At 32.4% G+C, this 22,306-nt stretch overlaps 2 protein-coding genes across 2 annotated transcripts; both read left to right on the top strand.

Annotated features, from left to right (window-relative positions):
• The first annotated feature begins 16,514 nt into the window (after positions 1-16,514).
• Positions 16,515-20,205, top strand: LOC139491542 (uncharacterized protein KIAA1958 homolog). The gene is made up of 2 exons (XM_071279292.1): positions 16,515-17,966; positions 20,191-20,205. The coding sequence occupies exon 1, from the start codon at positions 16,744-16,746 to the stop codon at positions 17,659-17,661; it is 918 nt and encodes a 305-aa protein (XP_071135393.1). The 5' UTR covers positions 16,515-16,743; the 3' UTR covers positions 17,662-17,966; positions 20,191-20,205.
• Positions 20,206-20,230: 25 nt separating this feature from the next.
• Positions 20,231-22,008, top strand: LOC139491543 (uncharacterized). The gene is made up of 2 exons (XM_071279293.1): positions 20,231-20,344; positions 21,381-22,008. The coding sequence occupies exons 1-2, from the start codon at positions 20,294-20,296 to the stop codon at positions 21,831-21,833; spliced, it is 504 nt and encodes a 167-aa protein (XP_071135394.1). The 5' UTR covers positions 20,231-20,293; the 3' UTR covers positions 21,834-22,008.
• The last annotated feature ends 298 nt before the right edge of the window (positions 22,009-22,306 follow it).

The raw sequence follows: 22,306 nt of genomic DNA, 5'->3' as shown, positions 1-22,306 counted from the left end.
TTTGATATACCAGGCTTGTAATTGGTACGCCGGACGTCCATGTTTTGACATGCGTATGACGTCATAGTGACATGAGTCGTCAACTTTATGCACTGAAGTATCCAGTTAAAGTAACCTGTGCATCTATCAATGAAATTGAAATAAATTTGAAAGGTTTGGATAAGTTTACTATTTTTGCTTTTTCAGGGGCCAAAACAAGGCTCATATTTTACATGGTCCTTTCTGTTAAATTGTTAAATGTTGTAACAATGATCTATTTGATTAATAGAAGTTTTAAATTCATGAAGGGACAATTTTGCCTATTTGACTGTTGGTTTTCCAGTTTGAATGGCTTTACACTAGTAATTTTGTGGACCTATATAGCTTTTTGTTCGGTGTGAGCCAAGGCTCCGTGTTGAAGGCCGTACGTTGACCTATAGTTGTTTACTATTATAAATTGTTATGTAATGGAGAGTTGTCTCTTTGGCACTCACACCACATCTTCCTATATCTATAGATTAGAACATTCGTTTTCCTGATTTGATCTAAATTTTTATTTTTTTCAGTTGTTTATTGAAAGAAGAGCGTGGATTTTTGACCTCCCATTTTCTACAAATTGGACTGTTATTCCTTGTTTCACTAGTCTTAATTACGGCTTTGTACATAATTATAATGATTTATATTATAAGACAAACAACTGCGATGAATGCATCTTTCGGGCAACAATCAGCTGTCAACGCTAGACGTCTTGCTCTAAAGCTGTCCCTTTATGTGTTGATCCACGTGATCCAGTTTGGTGCGGGTGTCGTCGAAGCAGTATGGATAGCGATTGAGGAACCACCAATTGGTGTTCGATATGCAACAGTATTTATTGGTGCAACCGGGGGTATGATGAATGGAGCTGTGTATCTGAGAGTGTATAAAAACTAAATTGAAATGACAATTTGATTTCAGACAATGACTCAAAGTCAAATATGTGTTGCTGCGGCTGTTGTTTACAAACAAAAATGCTGTTTAAATGTCTGCATGTTAAACACGTGTCTGAAGAATACATTAAAGTCGTGTTTGTGACGGAAACATTCATTGGTCCGTTTATTCGTGACCACACTGTACATTGATGTTGGTCACGTGACTATAATGTATATCTATGTTGTTAATGTGAAGGTAGTGTGCACTGATGTTGGACACGTGACAGTAGTGTATATTCATGATGTTAATGAGAAGGTCGTGTGCACTGTTGTTGGTCACGTGACTGTAGTGTATTTCCATGTTGTTAATGTGAAGGTAGTGTGCACTGATGTTGAATGAGAAACGACTGTGTAAATTATCATAGGGCAATGGGCGAAAATGGCCATTTGTGGCCACATCCCAAAATTTCATTTTATTTGTCATGTTGTAACTTAATACCAATCTGAAAAATGTGGACTTTTGGGTCTATCTCGTATATCGTTTTGCCTAGCAACGGATTAATGGCGCTGATGAACTTAAGAAATACGCAAAAAGATAATATTAATATTTCAAATCCAACTTGTTTAATAGGAAATTTATACATTTATTTGCTGTAAAAATATTAGTTAAATGCACATTTTGTAAAACAAAATCATTGCTATTGCTACCTAGCAACCACAGTTTGTCCAATGACAATGCATTTTATATCTTACAAGATATAATTTTAATATTTTGCATTAAAACAGATAAATTTAAGATGCATATCGTAAACTATACCAAATATGCCAAAGTCAAAGGAAATGTTAAATATAAAAAACATATATCAATATTATCTACAAACAAAACTACACGTAAATAACTGTAACATTCAAGAAAATTTAGTAACGTGATGGGCTTCATTAGTCCCTCTTTGGACTTAAATATATTCCATTGCTCTTATGGTGAAATCGCTCGTCATTACATTAGTTTCATGAATTATTACATGATCACAATATCATTTATAGTCTTTTAATTATAATCATGATATGGAAGATTTTGTCGCTCGTGCTAGGTGTTGTCCCTTTCAAATCTTCTCATGCTCAAGGTTTATACTCTTGTTTTTTTCTACTGTTCTTTCTCTCTTTCGACCTTTTAGTTTATCAACAATGTAATTAAACCACTATATAAACGAATTATATTAATTTCCCTTTTCATTATTTCTATCCAGAGTTGACTGAGGTCTAGAGATATGTTAATTCCTTGTCTTCTCCCGCCCGGCAGTGAAACCTTGCTAAAGTCGGGCATCAGGTTGTTTAAAAACGCACCCACATAAAATATTAACATATTATATTAATATGTCAATACTGTTGAATATTTTGTCAGTTTTTGAGTATTTAAGTAGGTTAAATACGTTGAATAAAAGTCCAAAACAAATTTTGTGTAAGTATTTGGTATGTATCGCCCTCTGAAATTTCAACTTTTTTGCTTTGTTAGTTGTCCCCATTTTCAGTAAGATTTTTTTATGGGCACCATTTGTGTCATAAATTTGGGTAAATATTGTTTTGACATTGTATTCGAAATCGTATTGAACACATTTTTGTTCGTTATTGTACTTTAAGGTTGTTGTATGTTGTCTTTTGTAATTTCTACCTTTTGGCATCCAATAAAGATGTGATCGAAGAACAGTGTGCTTTTTTCAATGCATGTTGGATTCACAAGGTTTAACTAACTGTCATCCCCGGTATAGGACAGACGATTCCAACTTTTGGAAATATATATTTCTTTCTATTCATACAAAAAAGATTTGTTAATCTCTTTTGCCAATTCATTTCAGATACTTTCGGCAGTGATTAAAATTCTTTATTACAGTATCAAAACAAATAGTAGAGTGCCCAATCATCAAATTTGATCGATTTGCCTTAACGGAATAACACACGGCTATATTTTATATCATTGGAAAGAGGAGAACAAACCTCATCGAAATACCATTGTCGTCGTTGTCTGCCGTGGTCACGTTTTTTTCAATTAGGGTCAAAGGTCAAAGCAAAAATTCCAGAAAAATGCACAGTCACATTTAGATAGCTTGTTTCTCCTACATATATGCGTTTAGAGCAAAATAAAAACAAATGATTTATAGCAAAATATCTTTTGTATCTACATTTAGAACTTATTTTATATTTTCATCGCCAAAAATGACTTTAGATTGACTTTTCCTGCATATAGGGTGCAAATTTGAAATTTTCAAACAGCTGTTGAATAACAGTGACCTTGACCTACTTCATTTCTAAATTTGAAATTTGTGTGTTCAATTCATTACATGTAAGATCTAAAGATATTTTTTAGATCTTATCTTTAATAATTTGTCGAAAACAAAAAGTGTTTTTCCCGTCTTTTGATAGTAAGGTGTTCGTCAATATCTAGGTAAATATCATATTTCTGTTATTGAGTGTGAAAAAGTATATTATCAAATGATTTGTTTCGAAATTTTTGTAACATTAACGTCGAAGTTGGTTGAATTTAAAGCTCTGTGTTTAGCTTTGCTTTACAGAAGTAAAAATTACTGCAAACGGGAAAAAAAGAGTGTTAAAGTTATGAAAACAAAACGTCTATTAGAAACAGGTAAATCACCCCATCCTACATATAAAACAGATGACTAAATGAGCATCAATTATCCATAATGTTTACAAGTATTCCAAAATATTATGAGGGAGAGGGTTATGTACAGCACCGATGAATTTTACAAACAATTGCAAACAAAAACGGCTTGTTAAACCAAAGGGACATTAAAAACTTATAAAATGAAGATAGACTGACAACAGCATGACAAAAACACAAAAAAAAAGAACAAATGCAAATAGAAAATTATGATCGAAGCTAGTATTACCTACTATCTTCTATGGTCTCCTGTAGTTTAAGCCCACCAAATACGTTAAGGTCAGAGACCATATGACAGGGCTTTTTATTGTTGTTTTTTAACATATCTTTCCCCACTAGATAGATTATTACTATATTTCCCACGATTTCAAAATTGAGTAGATGTTTTATTTATTGTTGAAAATATTATGGACTGCTTAATTTTCATTCAATAGCTAACAATTATTCATAAGGTACAAACAGAAAAATGAAATCTTATACATCGTCATCTTCGTCGTCATCAATGTTTTTACCTGCAACCAGACGAGTATTTACATTTACACATGTGTAATTTGCCAGACATGGGCATAAATATGTGCACGATAGATTTTGTTCAAAGCAAATGCAACTCTTTGAAAACACAGATTTCCCCTTACAAGTATAAACTAAATCTTACAGAAATCTATAAGACATCTGACCTTTGAGATAGACAAGAACAAGTCATTTTTCTTTTCTCATCCGACCTGAAGAGGAGAATGTAGGGTTGTTTTGCTATATGGGAAGACATCAATTATGTCTCGAGTGAAGCTCTTATTACATGTTGTTTGAAAGTAGATTCACAAGGAGGAAGTTTGACAAGGTAGAAATTTTAAATTGTAAAATTGAGAATGGAAATGGGGAATGTGTCAATGAAACAACAACCGGACTATAGACAGACAATTTTAGCCATGTTTACGCTGAATTGGTTTAGGTCACAATGATCTATTTTGAGTTTTGACTTGAGATCATTCAACCTAACAAAACGATCTCCAGCTGCATCTATCGATTCATCGATGTCAAACTTCGAAAGGTTTGACAAATCGATGAAATCATCTGGGTTGTCCTTCAAGACTGAGAAACAGTGCGCTTACCGATCCTAACCAGGGATGACGTTGTATCGCATCATGTTACAGTATATGTGGCTGGTAGAATGTTATAGATGGCAAACCCCAGAATTTTACATATTTTGTGGACCAGTATATAGCGGCACAAATATTGTGTTCAAGTGATAGTGCCTGTTTGAAACCATAGCTCATGCGTATGCTGCATGGAGGGGAAGTAATGAACGCATAAGATCAGAACATCTGTATCTTGTGACTTTATTATCATTATCCTAGTACCGTTGATTCCTTTCACATCGAACTCTTTGTCTACATAAATAGCATTTAAACTCATGCTGGTATTTACCTCATTGGGCGTACAAAACAATTCTTAAAACCTGAATACTCCTTCTGAGCAGATTTATGGTCCTTTGAAGTGCTAGCTAGATAAATGACTTCCTCATATATCATAGAAACTGTTGATCTTCCTTGATGCTGAACAATCGATTCGCCAAGAAATCTGCTTAAGGCCTGCTGGTTCTCACTGACTAAAATAAACTTTTTCTAGACAGGAATTTGACGACCTTCTATAAATGACCTGAAACACTTTTACAGACGAACAAGAACTTGTTTTAGCTTTAAAATAACCGCAGTTGTGTCTGCTAGTGTAAGATTTATAGCAGAAATTGTGGTACATTATTTTGTAATCATCAGTACGAAGATGGTCTAGGTCTGAAGCATCATGCAATATACTATGATCTTTCCGTGTTCCCATAGCCTCGATAAAACTTTTGATTGTGCTAATTCCTCGCATATTAATAAGCAATTCAGTAGAATAACTCTGACATATAACGCACATCATCTCATTGTATTTCATTCCTACTTCATTTAGGGCTTGTTGCGCATAGTTTAACAGGAATGTGAATGTGTGCTATATTCCCGGTCTGAAACGTGACCGAAGGATTTGATTTGTATATTACAATTATAACAAAACTATAAATTAAAAAAACAATTAAAGTTATAAAAACCAACAAAAAGAATATTTCGTAAAACAAAACAACGAGCTTCAAACCAACTGGACTATTCAAAACATACAAATCGACCAACCATACAAGCAAAAAAGAGAAATTAAGTTAGTGACAATTGTCCTAGTTAATGACCTGATAGTGTAAGTTACAAAACGATTAACGGCACGAGAAAGGCGTGTTTGAATCATGGCAGAATTATCACTAAATTTGTGTTTTGTGCTGGTTCATATTCTGGACGCCAGTCTTTGCTCCTTTCTTATAAAATCCACATACCAAAAAACAAATATTAAATACTAAACTCGTTCAAAGGATATCTACACGTCTCAATCTTCAAAATCGCTTATCTAAAAATACCACCATCGCTAACATTTTAAACAAAAAAAAATCGTGGTTACCCTTCTATCGATAAGTGTCATGCCAAAAAAATTACTTACATGTCCCCGTCTTTCCACCAACAATACGGTAAGGTCCACGTTTAATGGTCGCACATTTATTTTCTTTAAATTTTGAAACTGATATTACTTGAAAAACAAACAGTATTATTTATTTACTCACATGAAACAAACCGGGATGCGGTATTCAGTACGTAGATGAAACTGGACGATATTTATCTAAACGCACGCAAGAACACCTGTATCATTTTAAAAGACCCAATAAATTCAGCAGTATCATATATCAACATCTTAAGAAGCACAATCATCCTATTAAATATTTAACAGTTCAACCTTTAGAAGTAGTAAATAAGCAGCCTGGTGAATCTCATTCAACGTTTATACGATCACGGAAAATAATTGAATTAAATTGGATTAAAAAATTACAGACAGTCTACCCTCTCGGTCTTAATGATAATATCATGGGAATTGGTAATATATCAAAAACCGATTCTGTTAACACTTTGGATATGGTTGCTAAAACTGTTCGAAAAAATCTTTTTCATGGAAGTAGAAAAAAATCGCAATCAAAAAAATGTTAGGACCAACCATACAAATATTTCGGACTCAATTTCTATTTCAAAAAACAACGGCAGACATTATCTGTTAACCAAACTCTGATCTTTACCTATAAATAAATTAAATAAAATTTTAGAGGATTGCAACACAATTTTATATTGCAGTCCTACGTATGAAATCGTTCAAATTATAATGGCATATTGTTATTCTAAACTGTTTTCCAAAATTGATCGACCTGAAGATCATAAAAAACATTTCATTAAAATAAAGTATGTCAATAATGTTTTGATTTTGTAAATATTGCCGGTATTTTTAACGAGCATTCTGTTAAAGACCAAATTCATGGATATTTTGATAATACTGAACTCCCTCTTATTTGTTATATTTACAAGAAATCAACCCGGAAATATGTGTTTAATTATAGCCAATTGTGTAAAGATGTAAATATCAGTGAAAATACACCTATGTCATGTAATTGCAGTAATTCCGAATACACTTATGACCCCATTTCCCATGTCATAACAGGAGACCTTAACATCGTTCGCGACCGAGAGTTCAAATAACTCCTCAGAAAAGGACCTAAATATCGTCCCCCGTCAGTTATTAATTGGAATGAGTGTCGTAATACCATCCACGACTCACTCTGTACCTACTGCTTGAAATGGGTAAAATGGGAAAAAGCTGACAAAAAATCTTTGGACTCTTTTTTTAATTCAGTAATGAAGATGATTGATATTCGAATACAACATTTTAAAGAACCTTTTACTCTTAACAACAACCATAAAAACTCTATTTCGCGTATCAAACATAAACAAAAATAACTAGCCAAGGAATTTGTGTTTGTCCCGGCTGATAAAGCTGCTAATAATATCATTATTGTTTGACGAAAATTTTATATTGAGGTTCTGCAAAAGGAAATCATGAAATCACCAACATTCCAACTCACTTCATTTGTAGAAAACGACATCTGTACAAAACACAAACTTTTAACTACTTCTTCACAAGCAGAACCAAATACAATGAAAGTCTCAACTATGTACTGGCTTCTGAAGCTACACAAAAAAAACTTACAAATATCGATTCATTTCATCTTCAAGCCATTGTTCCACTTCTTAATTGTCTATTCTACTTACTAGTACACTTGGTACAATAAAATACCTGATAAAACATTGTTCAAATAAGGCCTTTGCAAATAGTGGAATTTATTACTTTTGGAGTGTCAAAAACGCGTTGGAAGTACTTGATAAATTGCATGCATATATTGGTGATTTTGAATCTGTTCAAAGTTTTGATTTTTCTACCCCATATACCACTTTGCCTCATATTCTTATTAAGAAAAAATTCACATCCCTAATTAACTGGGCGAGTACATATGTTCAAACTCTTTTAGGTCATTTTTTAGTAGCAATAAACAAAAGAACTATGTCAATTGGAAATGCGTTGATACTATATATGCGCTTGAATTTTTACTTGATAACATTTTTGTTCGCTTTGGAGATTCCGTATATCGTCAAATTATTGAAATTTCAATGGGGACTAAGTGTGCACCACTTATTGCAGACCTGTTTTTGTATTGTTATCAGTTACAATTTATGACTAAAATTAGCAAAGACCCATCGAAACAACATTTGATACAAAAATGTAACAATACCTTTAGATATTTGGATGATATATTGGCTCTAAATAATGACCACTTCAGTACGTATACTAAAGAAATGTATCCTGTTGAACTTCCTTTAAATAAAGATAATACTAACAATGACCACTGCCCTTTCCTCGATCTTGATATCTATATCATTAACGGGAAGCTTAATACAAAAAATGTATGATAAAAGAGATGATTTTTCATTTCCTATCGTTAATTATCCATGTTTAGATGCTGACATTCCCTTGTCACCATCTTATGGTGTTTGTATATCTCATCTAGTACGTTTCGCTCGTGTATGTAACAACGTATCCGATTTTAGCGAGAGAAATTTATGTATTACTGAAAAATTATTACACCAGGGTTTTCGATATCACAAATTAGTCAAAATATTTACTAAATTTTATCATCGGTATAAGGAAATAATTCGTAAATATAACTCAACATGCAGACATCTTATACGTTCGTGTATTTCACATCCAATATTTTATGGTAATATTCTTTAACAAGCACAAAAATGTAAGTATTCACCTTAAAAGCTTACAAAACCTTTAAGCAGACTTATTAAGAAGAGATATACATTTAGTTACGATACTGTTGTCAGGTCATTAAAGATTGCATATTTTGGCTTTAAAATTGATTCACTTATAGGGTCTTTGCATTTGACCTAAAACACATTTATTTAAAAAAAAAAACAGATGTTGGCATGACACGGGTTATGTTCTTCTCTTATATTTTATGATAGTATGATACTAAACCCCTAACGGGAGGGATTGTGTCTGATATTCATATGATGAAGATATAATCTTTCAATCAGTTTAATTGAGGTCTGGAACTGGCATGTCAGTTAACTGCTAGTAGTCTGTTGTTATTTATGTATTATTGTCATTTTATTTATTTTCTTTTGTTACATCTTCTGACATCGGACTCGGACTTCTCTTGAACTGAATATTAATCTGCGTATTGTTATGCCTTTTACTTTTCTATATTGGCTAAATGTAAAAGGGGAGGGTCGAGATGTTTAACCCCGCTGCAATTTTGCGCCTGTCTCAAGTCAGGAGTCTCTGGCCTTTGGTAGTCTTGTATGCTTTTTAATTTTAGTTTCTTGCGTATAATTCGGAGTTAGTATGACGTCCTTTATCACTGTATTAGTATACATATTTTTTAAGGGACCAGCTGAAGGACGCCTCCGGGTGCAGGAGTTTCTCGCTACATTGAAGACCCATTGGTTGTCTGCTCTATTGTCGGGTTGTTGTCGCTTTGACACATTCCCCATTTCCTTTTTCTAAATTTTGTGAAATATTGACATGCAAGCAAAATGCAAAACAACGCTTGAGCGTATGTTGTCAATCTGAACCAAACTAGCTACTACGAGCACAATAGTATTTCACAATAATCAATTTTTATAAATGTTTGAAACTAAAAGAATCATAGGCATAAGTTAGTTTTAGTGTTTGTTAATGTCCCTTTTGAAAAATTTAATCAAAATCAAAGAAATGAACAAAAGAGAACTCATAAATATCTGATATAAGTAAAATGATTTATGACTACATTGCACCACACTAAAGCTAACCAAAATTAACCATATCATTTTTTATTTTATTTTTTAAATTTCTTCATAAGGAAATTGGACCAATTAAAAAATTAGACCGTTGTTTTCTATTCAGTTGATGTGTTTGTGCTTTTGATAAAGGATCGATTTGAATTTTCCTTGAAATTCGGTATTTTGTTATTTTACTATTTTAAGGTAGATCATAAGTATAGTCTTTTTGAGACAGAATTTTCTTATAATTTGCCAAATTGAAGATGCTTTTTTCAAAAATATATTAAAAAGTATGGGTCACAGTGCTATTTTTCAAGATATGAGTAGTTGAAAATTGACTTCATTTGGTTAGATTGTTTATAAAAAAAAAACACATTTATGTGCACAAAAAAAATTCTATGAGATAGAATTTTGAAATAAATTGTGAGAAGATATGTTTTATCGTATGTTTTAAGAAAATAAAAAGAAAAATGGTGTCACCGAACTTGTTTTCTTGCTACAAGTAAAAGTAAAGAATTTCCCTATTAGTCGAGTATATTTTATCTACTAAAAGAGTTATCTCCCCTTAAAAGACTCATTTGAAAAAATGATTCTAAAAACAAACAAAAATGAAATTGTTTAAGTATTTTGTAATTGTTTATTTACATGTGACGCAATTTATTTCTACCTAGGTTTTTGACCAATCCACTCAATGAGTAAGGCAGCAACCATTTGATTTTCGGGGGGGGGGGGGGGGCTATGTTTTTTTTTCTGGACAAATTGTTTTCGCGACAAGTCGAAAACAATTTTTTTCTTTCAATTTTAGCATTACATATAGTGGCAGCTGAGGGTGAAACAAACAATTTTTTTTTCTCAGAATCAAAAACAAATTATTTTTTTCTCCAAAAACTGGAAACAAACTTGTTTTTCCAAAAAAAAACAAAGCCCCCCCCCCCCTCCAGAAAATCAAATGGTTGCTGCCTAACAATGTATGATGGACTACTACGTGTTTACAATCAACCGGGAACACGTGTTATTTACTGAAATACAACACTTTTTTTCGTTTTTTCGTTTTTTCGCTTAGTTTTTCATTTTGTGTATCCTCATTTATAGTTCGTGATAAAAAGTATTCCTTCCATGCTCAGATAAACGAAGAGTTTTTTCTATGCGAAGAAAAAAGGGTTTGAATTACCCGATATATAGCCATTAATATGTTTGATGATGGCACGGAGATTTCATGTATTCGTCCACCAGACAAAAACGAAACAACAGCGAAAAACACAATTACCCATGAGACAATCTTACTTGTGTAAAGTAAGCCGTCGATAACAGCCGGTGCTAATATTAACGAGTACAGCAATTTCCGTATTGATAGTTAAAGGCAAATGTGTTATCCTTGAATTCTGTGTTCGTAAAAAGGCGAAGAAATATTTACATATATGGCAGTGTAAACAAAATCTATAAGTACAAATGTATTTATTTTTGTCACATTTCAGTATATGAGACTTCCAAACTGTTCCCTTTGTTTTGAAGGTAGTGAAGTCAGCAACTGTAGTTTCATTTTGTTTTCGTTCGGACTCGGACATTTGCCAAACTGAATAAAATCATTACAGCTGATTTCCTTATGCTTGCAAAGTAAAATTTTGGTTGTCTTGCTTGTTTTGTGTGTATAGTTGTTTATTCAAGCTTGCAAATAAGTTCTGACGTAAAGAAATCTAGAGTTCTCGGCCTGTTTAACCATGGATGAATATCCATTGCAGAATCTTATTCAAAATTTAAAATACTGTAGACTCATATTACAAATTGTTATTATAGAAAAGACAAAGGAATAAGTACAAACGATTTGTTTTTAAATAGAAATCAAATGATTACAAAATAAGTTTGAATTATTTGTTCCACGTTTCAAAGGGAGTACTAATAACCGAAAATAATTTAAATTACATAATAAGATGAAAATTATACATCATAATATGCATAGTAATTCGTGTAAATTAAATCAAATTGGAGATGCAAACTCGTTAGCTGTTATTATACTATGCTATAGATAAGTAAACAGTTCTTGTTGATCTCAGTTATATGAGTACAATGTGGTTGCTCTCTGAAACGTAATATTTTATTAAAATAATTAAGGCAGCATTTCCATTTGTCATAGTTAACCTGAATAAAATTGAGAATGGAAATGGGGAATGTTGTCATTTGATATCATATTCGTTTTAAAGCAAATGATTAACATAGATTTGCATTGAACTGAATTTGTCAAGGGTTCTATTTCATGAATTGAATTTCAAAGAATTAATTTCCATCAATTTCAATTCTCTTAAGATTTTCAAAATTTAAAATACAAATATAAAATAAAATTCTTTGATATCTGTCACTAGGTATTACTATTTCCAGCTGTTGACTTTTAAAAAAAAAACTATTGTTGTATAAAGTTACGCAACAGAGGGACGGCATTCCCGATATTCAGCTAGAATGTAATACAGCCAAAAATAGCATGACATATAATGGTAGAAGTTTACTTATCGTTATGTTTTGATTCACGCATAATAATCAAATGAAAAATTGCAATAAAAATCCTAAATAATATTAATGTGTATTAATTGTTCATGTTGTTTATGCGACTTTCGTCACTCTGGTCTATTTGAGAGAGGACAGGTTTTTTTTTATGAAGGAATATTTTAAGTTTGGATATAATGCGTCTTCTGATTGGCTGACGTTATTTTGTTATGAGCCCATAGACATAATTTAGTCATGTGACCGTGACGTCATCAACGTTTTTTCATGGTTTTCTACGGTTTAAAATGGAATTTAGAATTAAATTATAAGAAATGACTGTAATATTTTTTCTGTATACTCGAAATAACATAAAACATGTGGTGCACACTGTTAAATAACCCGCTACGAGCGTTATTCAGTGTGCACCAAATTGTTTATGTTATTTCTTCATAGACAGAAAAAATATTACAGTCATTCCTTAAATACATAGTACGTTCATAGACTCATTGACTTTTGTTGGTGGAAATGGCCCATGGCAACCCAGGAAAATTTACATTGAGCTGGGTTCAACCTCACAACATCAGCAGACTAGTGATCACTGTAGTTGAAATAATTATAATACATGCAATAAATGGCAACCAACATGACCAAAGCCAGTCGAAATCTTATGCATTTACAATGTGTTCTGATATATGACGTTTTGGTTTAACGTTTTACAATATCAAGTAGTCACATGAATCTACGATACTGTTAATTTGTGTTATTAAAATTGAAAGCGTTCTGAAAACGGTGTCTGAGTAGGATTTTTTGTAGTTCGTTTTATTGTTACTTTGAGCGATAGCAAGAAGAATGGTATTTACCAAAATAAGCATAGATAGATTTAAGATATAGGCTACAAAGTATAAGTACTTTTAACTATATACGTATTCTGTAATTATCAACTTTTTTTTATATTCAGGGTTTTGTTTTTTCACATCATTATCTTGAACTTTGATGGATAGTTGTCTCACTGGCAATCATACCACATTTCCTTATTTGTAAAATTTGTTTCATTATTTAGAGAAGTCCGAATAACTCCAATGTCAATGGGTTTTTCTTTCTTAATCACACAGCCATTATTTTTACAGATAAAAGGCATTCTCACATTTCAACCTTTTTGTCTACATACATACCTTACTTAATTTTAAAAGACAAAGCAAAATTATAGTTTTAAATAACTATGGCCTATGTTCCATGTGCAAATTAAAGCAAATGATTAACATAGATTTGCATTGAACTGAATTTGTCAAGGGTTCTATTTCATGAATTGAATTTCAAAGAATTAATTTCCATCAATTTCAATTCTCTTAAGATTTTCAAAATTTAAAATACAAATATAAAATAAAATTCTTTGATATCTGTCACTAGGTATTACTATTTCCAGCTGTTGACTTTTAAAAAAAAAACTATTGTTGTATAAAGTTACGCAACAGAAGGACGGCATTCCCGATATTCAGCTAGAATGTAATACAGCCAAAAATAGCATGACATATAATGGTAGAAGTTTACTTATCGTTATGTTTTGATTCACGCATAATAATCAAATGAAAAATTGCAATAAAAATCCTAAATAATATTAATGTGTATTAATTGTTCATGTTGTTTATGCGACTTTCGTCACTCTGGTCTATTTGAGAGAGGACAGGTTTTTTTTTATGAAGGAATATTTTAAGTTTGGATATAATGCGTCTTCTGATTGGCTGACGTTATTTTGTTATGAGCCCATAGACATAATTTAGTCATGTGACCGTGACGTCATCAACGTTTTTTCATGGTTTTCTACGGTTTAAAATGGAATTTAGAATTCAATTATAAGAAATGACTGTAATATTTTTTCTGTATACTCGAAATAACATAAAACATGTGGTGCACACTGTTAAATAACCCGCTACGCGCGTTATTCAGTGTGCACCAAATTGTTTATGTTATTTCTTCATAGACAGAAAAAATATTACAGTCATTCCTTAAATACATAGTACGTTCATAGACTCATTGACTTTTGTTGGTGGAAATGGCCCATGGCAACCCAGGAAAATTTACATTGAGCTGGGTTCAACCTCACAACATCAGCAGACTAGTGATCACTGTAGTTGAAATAATTATAATACATGCAATAAATGGCAACCAACATGACCAAAGCCAGTCGAAATCTTATGCATTTACAATGTGTTCTGATATATGACGTTTTGGTTTAACGTTTTACAATATCAAGTAGTCACATGAATCTACGATACTGTTAATTTGTGTTATTAAAATTGAAAGCGTTCTGAAAACGGTGTCTGAGTAGGATTTTTTGTAGTTCGTTTTATTGTTACTTTGAGCGATAGCAAGAAGAATGGTATTTACCAAAATAAGCATAGATAGATTTAAGATATAGGCTACAAAGTATAAGTACTTTTAACTATATACGTATTCTGTAATTATCAACTTTTTTTTATATTCAGGGTTTTGTTTTTTCACATCATTATCTTGAACTTTGATGGATAGTTGTCTCACTGGCAATCATACCGCATTTCCTTATTTGTAAAATTTGTTTCATTATTTAGAGAAGTCCGAATAACTCCAATGTCAATGGGTTTTTCTTTCTTAATCACACAGCCATTATTTTTACAGATAAAAGGCATTCTCACATTTCAACCTTTTTGTCTACATACATACCTTACTTAATTTTAAAAGACAAAGCAAAATTATAGTTTTAAATAACTATGGCCTATGTTCCATGTGATGATCGTACGGTGACCTTTAAAGTAGTTAGCATTATGTGAATTCTGTTGGAAAGTTGTAACAATAGCAATAATGCCAATTGTCCTTTTGTTTTGAAAATAAATATTCTCGTTCTTCAAGTCTGTTATTTTTGTTTCATTACAATTATCTAAAAAATAAAATTTAAAGTTTCGATGCGTTTTGATTAGTTTCTAAAACTGTAACTTCTTCTAAGTTTCCCAGCACTACTGTATAATTGTTTAACTAATGATTATCTCACGGCTTTCCAGATGTGAAATCTATTGACTAGTATTACAGAGTCGGATCACTTTTAAACACCTTAAACCGTCAACCTGTCATTTGTATATTTGTATAATGCCTATATCTACTATGAACAAAACGAAATACATAGAATATTCCATTTAAACAGCAATCAAACAAAGAGTAAACATGTAAAAGGTCGTTAAAAACCTACTTGTAACAGCAATTAACCTAGCGTTCCGTTTTTATATTTGATTTTAAAAATTTGATATAATTGGTTTCATTTTATACAGTCATGACAGTACTTACAGAAAAAAACTATAATAAACAATAATTTTCTTTTAAACAAGATGGTGATAAGAGCTTAATTGTTTTGTCTTCTTTCTGTGGCGCATTGACAACATGTTCCAAAATTTTATCATATCTTCCTCGGTTCCATATGTTGCACTTTAGTTTTCCTTCAATTGTTTGAAGTAACTTTTTTGTGTATGTTTGCTCTTAATTTAGAGACTTTTGTGCCTGACCAATTGTTCTACAGTATGTCAGCTGTATACTCTAGTGCATGAAAACTGCCAACTTATTATTAAGATAACGGATAGATTAACCTCAAACTTACTGAGTTATTTGTAGAATGCTTTTTTTCACAAAAAAATCTTTAAAAAAAACGAATGAATTAATTTTACAAATTCCCTGAATTTAATCAGTGAATCTTTTAATAAGATCTGACTTAATTATTCCAGGGATTTTGTAAAATCACTAGTTAAAATCAGGGATTTTATAAAATCACTAATCAGTTCAGTGATTTTACCAATTCCCTGAAATTTCAGTGATTTTACATAACCCCCGATTTCACAAATTCCCTGTAACATATATGTCGTGTACAAATTGCGATTTTGCACATGTTATGACATGTTCAGAAATATCTTACGTGTTATCAATGCTCTTCAACTTTGCACTTGTTTGACTTTCTAACTATTTTGACCTGAGTGTCATTGATAATTCTTAAATTATATGATTGACTAAACACGCGTTTGGCGTATTAAATTTTAAGCCTGGTACCTTTAGTACTAATTATGACATGTACCGAAGGATTGTACATAATATAACTTACACTTCGGACGCAAGAAATTATTAAACGTGTTGTTTTCAATTTTTTACATCACTGGATCGATACCTCTGCTGGTGGACTATGAGTCCCCGAGGTTATCATCAGCTCAGTAGACGGTACTTCGGTACTGATATGATTTTTCTCTAATTTTCGAGCTATTTTCACACTTCTCAACCGGTGTGAGAAAAATATTTCTCGTCTCTAGAGAGAAATTTGTTCTCAGCAATTGATTGGATAATCAAAGTTCGTGACCTGTCGGAACTACTTTTTCAAGGTTAACAAGAATTCTCGGCCTTCTTCGATAAACATCTTAGTAACGTGTAAACAAACTATCGAGAACTCGTCGTCTGCAATTTTCATTATAAGAAAGAAATGTCGCTCAACGAAAACTTGACAAGGGGACAAAAAGTCAGACTTGTAGGGGGGCAAATGGGAGTTATAAAAGGTAAAACAGACAACTTTGGGTTTCCGTTGTGGGAAATTCAGCTAGAAGGTGGTAAACTTGTAACTGAGGCCAGATACAGGTTTGACATTATTTCTGAGCCTGACAGAACAGTCACACACCCATTAGAACATGACTCCCCACCACATGTTCCTGATGAACTCCTGTATCTGTTTGAGCCAGAGTTGAATGAAGTTGATAAAACGCCAAATGAAGCTCCTGTAAATGTGTCAGCACCACCTCAAGCACCTACACAAAAGCCTAGTTCAAAAGCATCAAAACCAAGACAGTTTGTTCCAGTTGATGAATCAACTGTAGAACAATTTGTTAAAGATCAGGAAAATCAAGGCACTGCCAGAAAAAATATAAGTGATATGCGCACACTTACACAGTTCCTACAACAGAAAAATGAAAAAAGAGAAATTTATAAAATTCCACCTGAAGAATTAAACAGTCTTTTATGTCAGTACTTTTTCTCTGTGAGAAAAACTGATGGAGAAGAGTATGAGCCATCCTCACTACGTGGAATGATGTGTTCATTTGATAGAATACTGAGGAGCAATGATTATGGCTATGAATTAAGTAAAAGTGTAGAATTTGCTAAAACCAGAGATGTTCTTACGGCAAAACAGATAGCGTTAAAAAAAATGGGTAAAGGAAATGGTGATAAAAGAGCTGAAACACTCACTGATGATGACATTGAAGCAATGTTTAAAACTTGGCAGCTGGGCTTGTCCAATCCTACAACTCTATTGCACACTCTCTGGTTTTTTAACACAATATATTTTGGCCTACGTGGTGTAACTGAACATTATCAGATGACATGGGGGGGATGTCCAACTATGTAAAGACTCTAAAAGTCAGGAATACTTGCAAATGAACGAGAGAAATACTAAAACAAGAACTGGAGCAAATCTGAAAAACACAAGAGAAATTCCTCAAAGGGCCTGGGCCACAACTGATCAAACAAAATGTCCTGTAGCTGCATACAAGCTTTACAAGTCAAAAAGACCTACAAAATATAGTAAGCCTGAAGATCCCTTCTACATTCAGGAGAACAACAACCCTGACAAGTCAGCCCTTTGGTTTAAGGCACAAAGAATTGGTATCAATAAATTAGGAAAATTCATGAAGAAAATGGCTTTAAATACAGGTAATAAAATATTGTAAACAGGTACATTTACTTGTTATTAATGTATATATTGATTCATACACTGCAACAAGTGTATTACAATATTTCTCCACTCGAGACAGTTAAATTTTATTATTTAAAGAGCGAGGCTTGCCGAGCTTTTTAAATAATTAAATTTAACTGTCGAGAGTGGAGAAATATTGTAATACACGAGTTATAACTTATAGTGTCGAAATTAGTTTGTTTAATGATTTGTATCATTCTTTTTCAAAGATTTTTAGAAACTTGTGTTCCTTTAATATATGCAATGTCATCAGGCAAGGTCGCCTTTTTCCCCCCACGTCACAATATGAAAATTCTGAAAAAAACAAAACATGATGACGTCATAATCAATTTTGATTTAGAACAGATATTTTACTAGTGGTGAAGTGAAAAATAGTTTACTCACACCACTCAAGAAATGTGCAGGTTTTCCCAAATTCATTGATTGGAGAAAGATTTGAGAAACCTATTTGTCAACAGTGACAGATAACTGTTTAATCTGTTTCTTTTATAAATCAGTTTAGTTTTGAAATTAAAAAAAAAATGAGTCATCATTGAGTATTTACCAATATGAAGGTAGAACTGTGAACAACATGTTGATAATTAAAATTTCAACAATGGTCAAATTAAGTTACTTGTACATTTTTATTCAAATTTAAGCAAGAGTAAATAGACACATTTTGACTCTTCATGTAAACTCCAAGTCCAGGAATCGAACCCAGATCCCTCATCTGTAGATGAGTGTACTGACCATTGTACTAACAAGGATAGTTTAAATACATGTACATGTAGAATAATCTGTGTCAAATACTCAATACTTTGGTTGATATGTTTCCCCCCTTTTTTTATAAAAAATTCTCGATATATCCAGAAAATTCATCAACCCTGCCGTCTTAAAATTTTGTTTAAGGTTGATAAAAATCCAAAATAAACTCTATCCTTTAACCTAAAAAAAAAGATTACATGTAAGTTTTAACGCAAGCATAAAACATTTGTACATGCCACAAAGAGACATATTACGTGTTATATTTCTCCACGAGAGACAGTTAAATTTTAAAATTTAAAATGCAAGGCGTGCCAAGATTTTGAATATATTTAAAATTTAACTGTCAAGACTGGAGAAATATAATACACGAGATATTCCTTTTGAGAGATTTGCTGAAAGTTGTGCTCTTTATTGGTACAATGTACATGCATAGGAAGATATGGTATGAGTGCCAATGAGATATAGATTTCACAACTGCATCAAGACTGTATTACAATATTTCTCCACTCAAACAGTTAAATTTTTAAATTCACCTAGTTTCCTGATGTCACAATAGAAAATTCAGAAGAAAGCAAAAAAAATTGATGTCATAATTGAAATTCAACCAATCATTTGCTGAGAACAAGAACAAATTTCTCTCTAGAGACGAGAAATATTTTTCTCACACCGGTCGAGAAAGGTGAAAATAACACGACAACTAGAGAAACAACTCTCAACCCAATCACCTTTTTTCATGACGTCACAATAGAAAATTCAGAAGAATGCAAGAAATTTTGATGTCATAATTGAAATTCAACCAATCATTTGCTGAGAACAAATTTCTCTCTAGAGACGAGAAATATTTTTTTCACACCGGTCGAGAAAGGTGAAAATAGCACGAAAACTAGAGAAACAACTCTCAATCCAATTACAATTTATAAAAGTAAACCATTACAGGTCAAGGTACAGCCTTCAACATGTAGCCTTGGATAACACAAGCTATAAAGAGCCCAAATTTAAAGTGTAAATTCATTCAAACGGGAAAACCAATGGTCTTTTATAAAAACAAGTGAAACAAGCAACATGTATAAATTGCATAAACAAACAACAACTACTGTTGTGTTCATCAGATTCCTGACTTAGGACAGGTGCAAACATTTGCAGAGGGATTAAATGTTTTAATGGTACCAAACCTTCTCCCTTTTACTGACACAAAACTGAATAGTATAACATCACAACATAGAAAAACACACAATAAAATATCAATTTGAAGGCATACATGTAAGTGACGTCATCATGGTTGTCTTTTTTCATGACGTCACAATAGGAAATTCAGAAGAAATCAAGAAAATTTGATACCATATTTGAATTTCCCCATATAAACACTGTACATGTGTATAACCAGCATGTTCTTTTAATCACTGCTTTTAATTATTAATACTGTACATATACTTGTAGGTATTATTAAAGAACTGTTACTGAACACAATTAAAATGATGAGAACCAACCTCTAGATGACAATACAAACAGGCGCCTAACCAACCATTCAGCTAGAAGGTTTATGCTTCAGAAGCTTGACGATGAGGGAATTGAACATAATCATATCAAACAGGTTATTAATCATAAAAATATTACTACAACACCACTTGACTACATTAATTACAGTTTTCATCCACTCAATTTTTGTCATGATTGAATTTTGAACAATCATCTGATAAGAAAATTTTGTAACTGGAGATATGAAAATATAGATTTCACAGAGTGTTACGAAATTCTCCACTCGAGACAGTTAACGTTAAATTTTACAATTTAAAACACAAGGCTTGCTGAGCTTTTCAATATTAAAAATTTAACTGTTGAAAGTGGAAACACATATCGGTGGAATTTGTTTCTCTAATTTTATCAAAGATTAAATTCATTGATTCATTGTTAGTTGCTTTACGCCACACAGCTGACGCCGCATTAGCACAAAAAGGCTATATAACGGCAAAATTTGAACCATTGAAATTCAATAAATCACTTGCCAAGAACAGATTTTTCACTAGTGAGGAGAAATATTTTTTCTCACACCGGTCAGGAAATGTAAAAATAGCACAAAAATTGAAGAAATCCTTTTTAAAATTGTCGGATTATTTATTTTTTATTTGTGGATCTCATTAGGGTCTAAGTGCAACCCTGAATTGCTAACTCTTTGAGAGCATGACACATGTTAGTCAAATTATTGTACTGTACTGTGTTAGGAAGTCTAGGGGGACACTAGTCCAAATAATTATGACGTCTTGAAAGGCTATTTTTTTATAATTTTTTGGACGCCGTACATCAATGTACAGCGTCCCAAAAAAAATATAAAAAAATAGCCTAACGAGACGTCATAATTATTTGGACTAGGGGGGACACAAGAATTTACAAAAAATGAGAATTGCTTACAAAGTTACATACATAGTGTAAGCGGATACAGGAATTTGACAAAACAGTAAGTTGGATCCAGGATCAGAACCCCTCAATCTGTCAATGAGACACCCTTATTTAATATTTCACAATTCTAAATTCTAGTCCACCTTTACTTCTTCCTCAGATCCACACTATTTCATAAAAATTCACATATGGTTCATACTAGAAAGTTTATGATTTTTTTACTGATTTTTTAGATATCTGGACACAAAAACATACAGAGTATCACCACTTACTCAAAACTGAACCCTCAGAAACATAAACAGATAGCCCAATGCATCTTAGGTAACCAGGATCATGAGGCTGAAAATGAACAACAAATACAGTCTTCACAGACAACGAGGACGGTTACGATGGGACGTCAATGCATCTTAGGTAACCAGGATGAAAATGAGCAACAAATACAGTCTTCGCAGACAACGAGGACGGTTACGATGGGACGTCAAGCAGTTCATCAAACAGAGACACAACTCGTGGTTGGGCAAAGCCAAAGTCACGATGCACCGCTTTCAGGAATGAACTATATCTTTGGGGCACCTATTTATGGAGGGACATTTAATATCAATATTAACAATACATCACCATCAGTTCAGCCTCCTCAGAAGAAACGCCGATTTGTTATCGAGAGTGACAGTTCACAAGATGAATAAACTACTGTGGTCAGCCGTTTTGAACTTCATTCATTCTCCTCGTGTTTATTTCAGTGAGCGGTGAACTTCATTCTACGCGAAAAAAGTTCTTTTTTCTTATCAACGTTCAATTGATAAAAACTATTTTAATGTTCTTTTTGTGATTAAATATGAATATGTTGGAATTCAAATTGAATTGGATTGTGTTTTTTTTAGATAATACTTGAAATTAAACAAAAGACTTATGTGCGTATAAATATGCTGGCGCGTAACACCGGATGACGTAGTTTAAGGCATGGTTGGGAGAATTTATTTTTTTATGAAACTAAAATAGGTTTTTTGGTCATTAGAGAAACAGATTCTTACATTGTTAGCAGTGGATTATCGTGTTTCTCCAATCTCGATAGTTAAATTATGAAATTTTAAGTCCTCGCCAAGGCTCGGACTTAAAATTTCATAATTTAACTATAAGGCTCGGACTTAAAATTTCATAA

This window comes from Mytilus edulis, chromosome 10 (genome assembly GCF_963676685.1).
Source record: "Mytilus edulis chromosome 10, xbMytEdul2.2, whole genome shotgun sequence".
Taxonomy (NCBI): Eukaryota; Metazoa; Mollusca; class Bivalvia; order Mytilida; family Mytilidae; genus Mytilus; species Mytilus edulis.
The sequence above is the reverse complement of the archived record's forward strand: the minus strand, read 5'-3'. Positions and strand labels throughout refer to the sequence as shown.

Excerpts from the sequence above, each read along its gene's own strand:
- LOC139491542 (XM_071279292.1), top strand. The coding sequence starts at position 16,744 with ATGTCGCTCAACGAAAACTTGACAAGGGGACAAAAAGTCAGACTTGTA.
- LOC139491543 (XM_071279293.1), top strand. The coding sequence starts at position 20,294 with ATGCTTCAGAAGCTTGACGATGAGGGAATTGAACATAATCATATCAAA. Across the intron at positions 20,345-21,380 it reads AACATAATCATATCAAACAG|ATATCTGGACACAAAAACAT; the intron begins GTTATTAATCAT and ends CTGATTTTTTAG.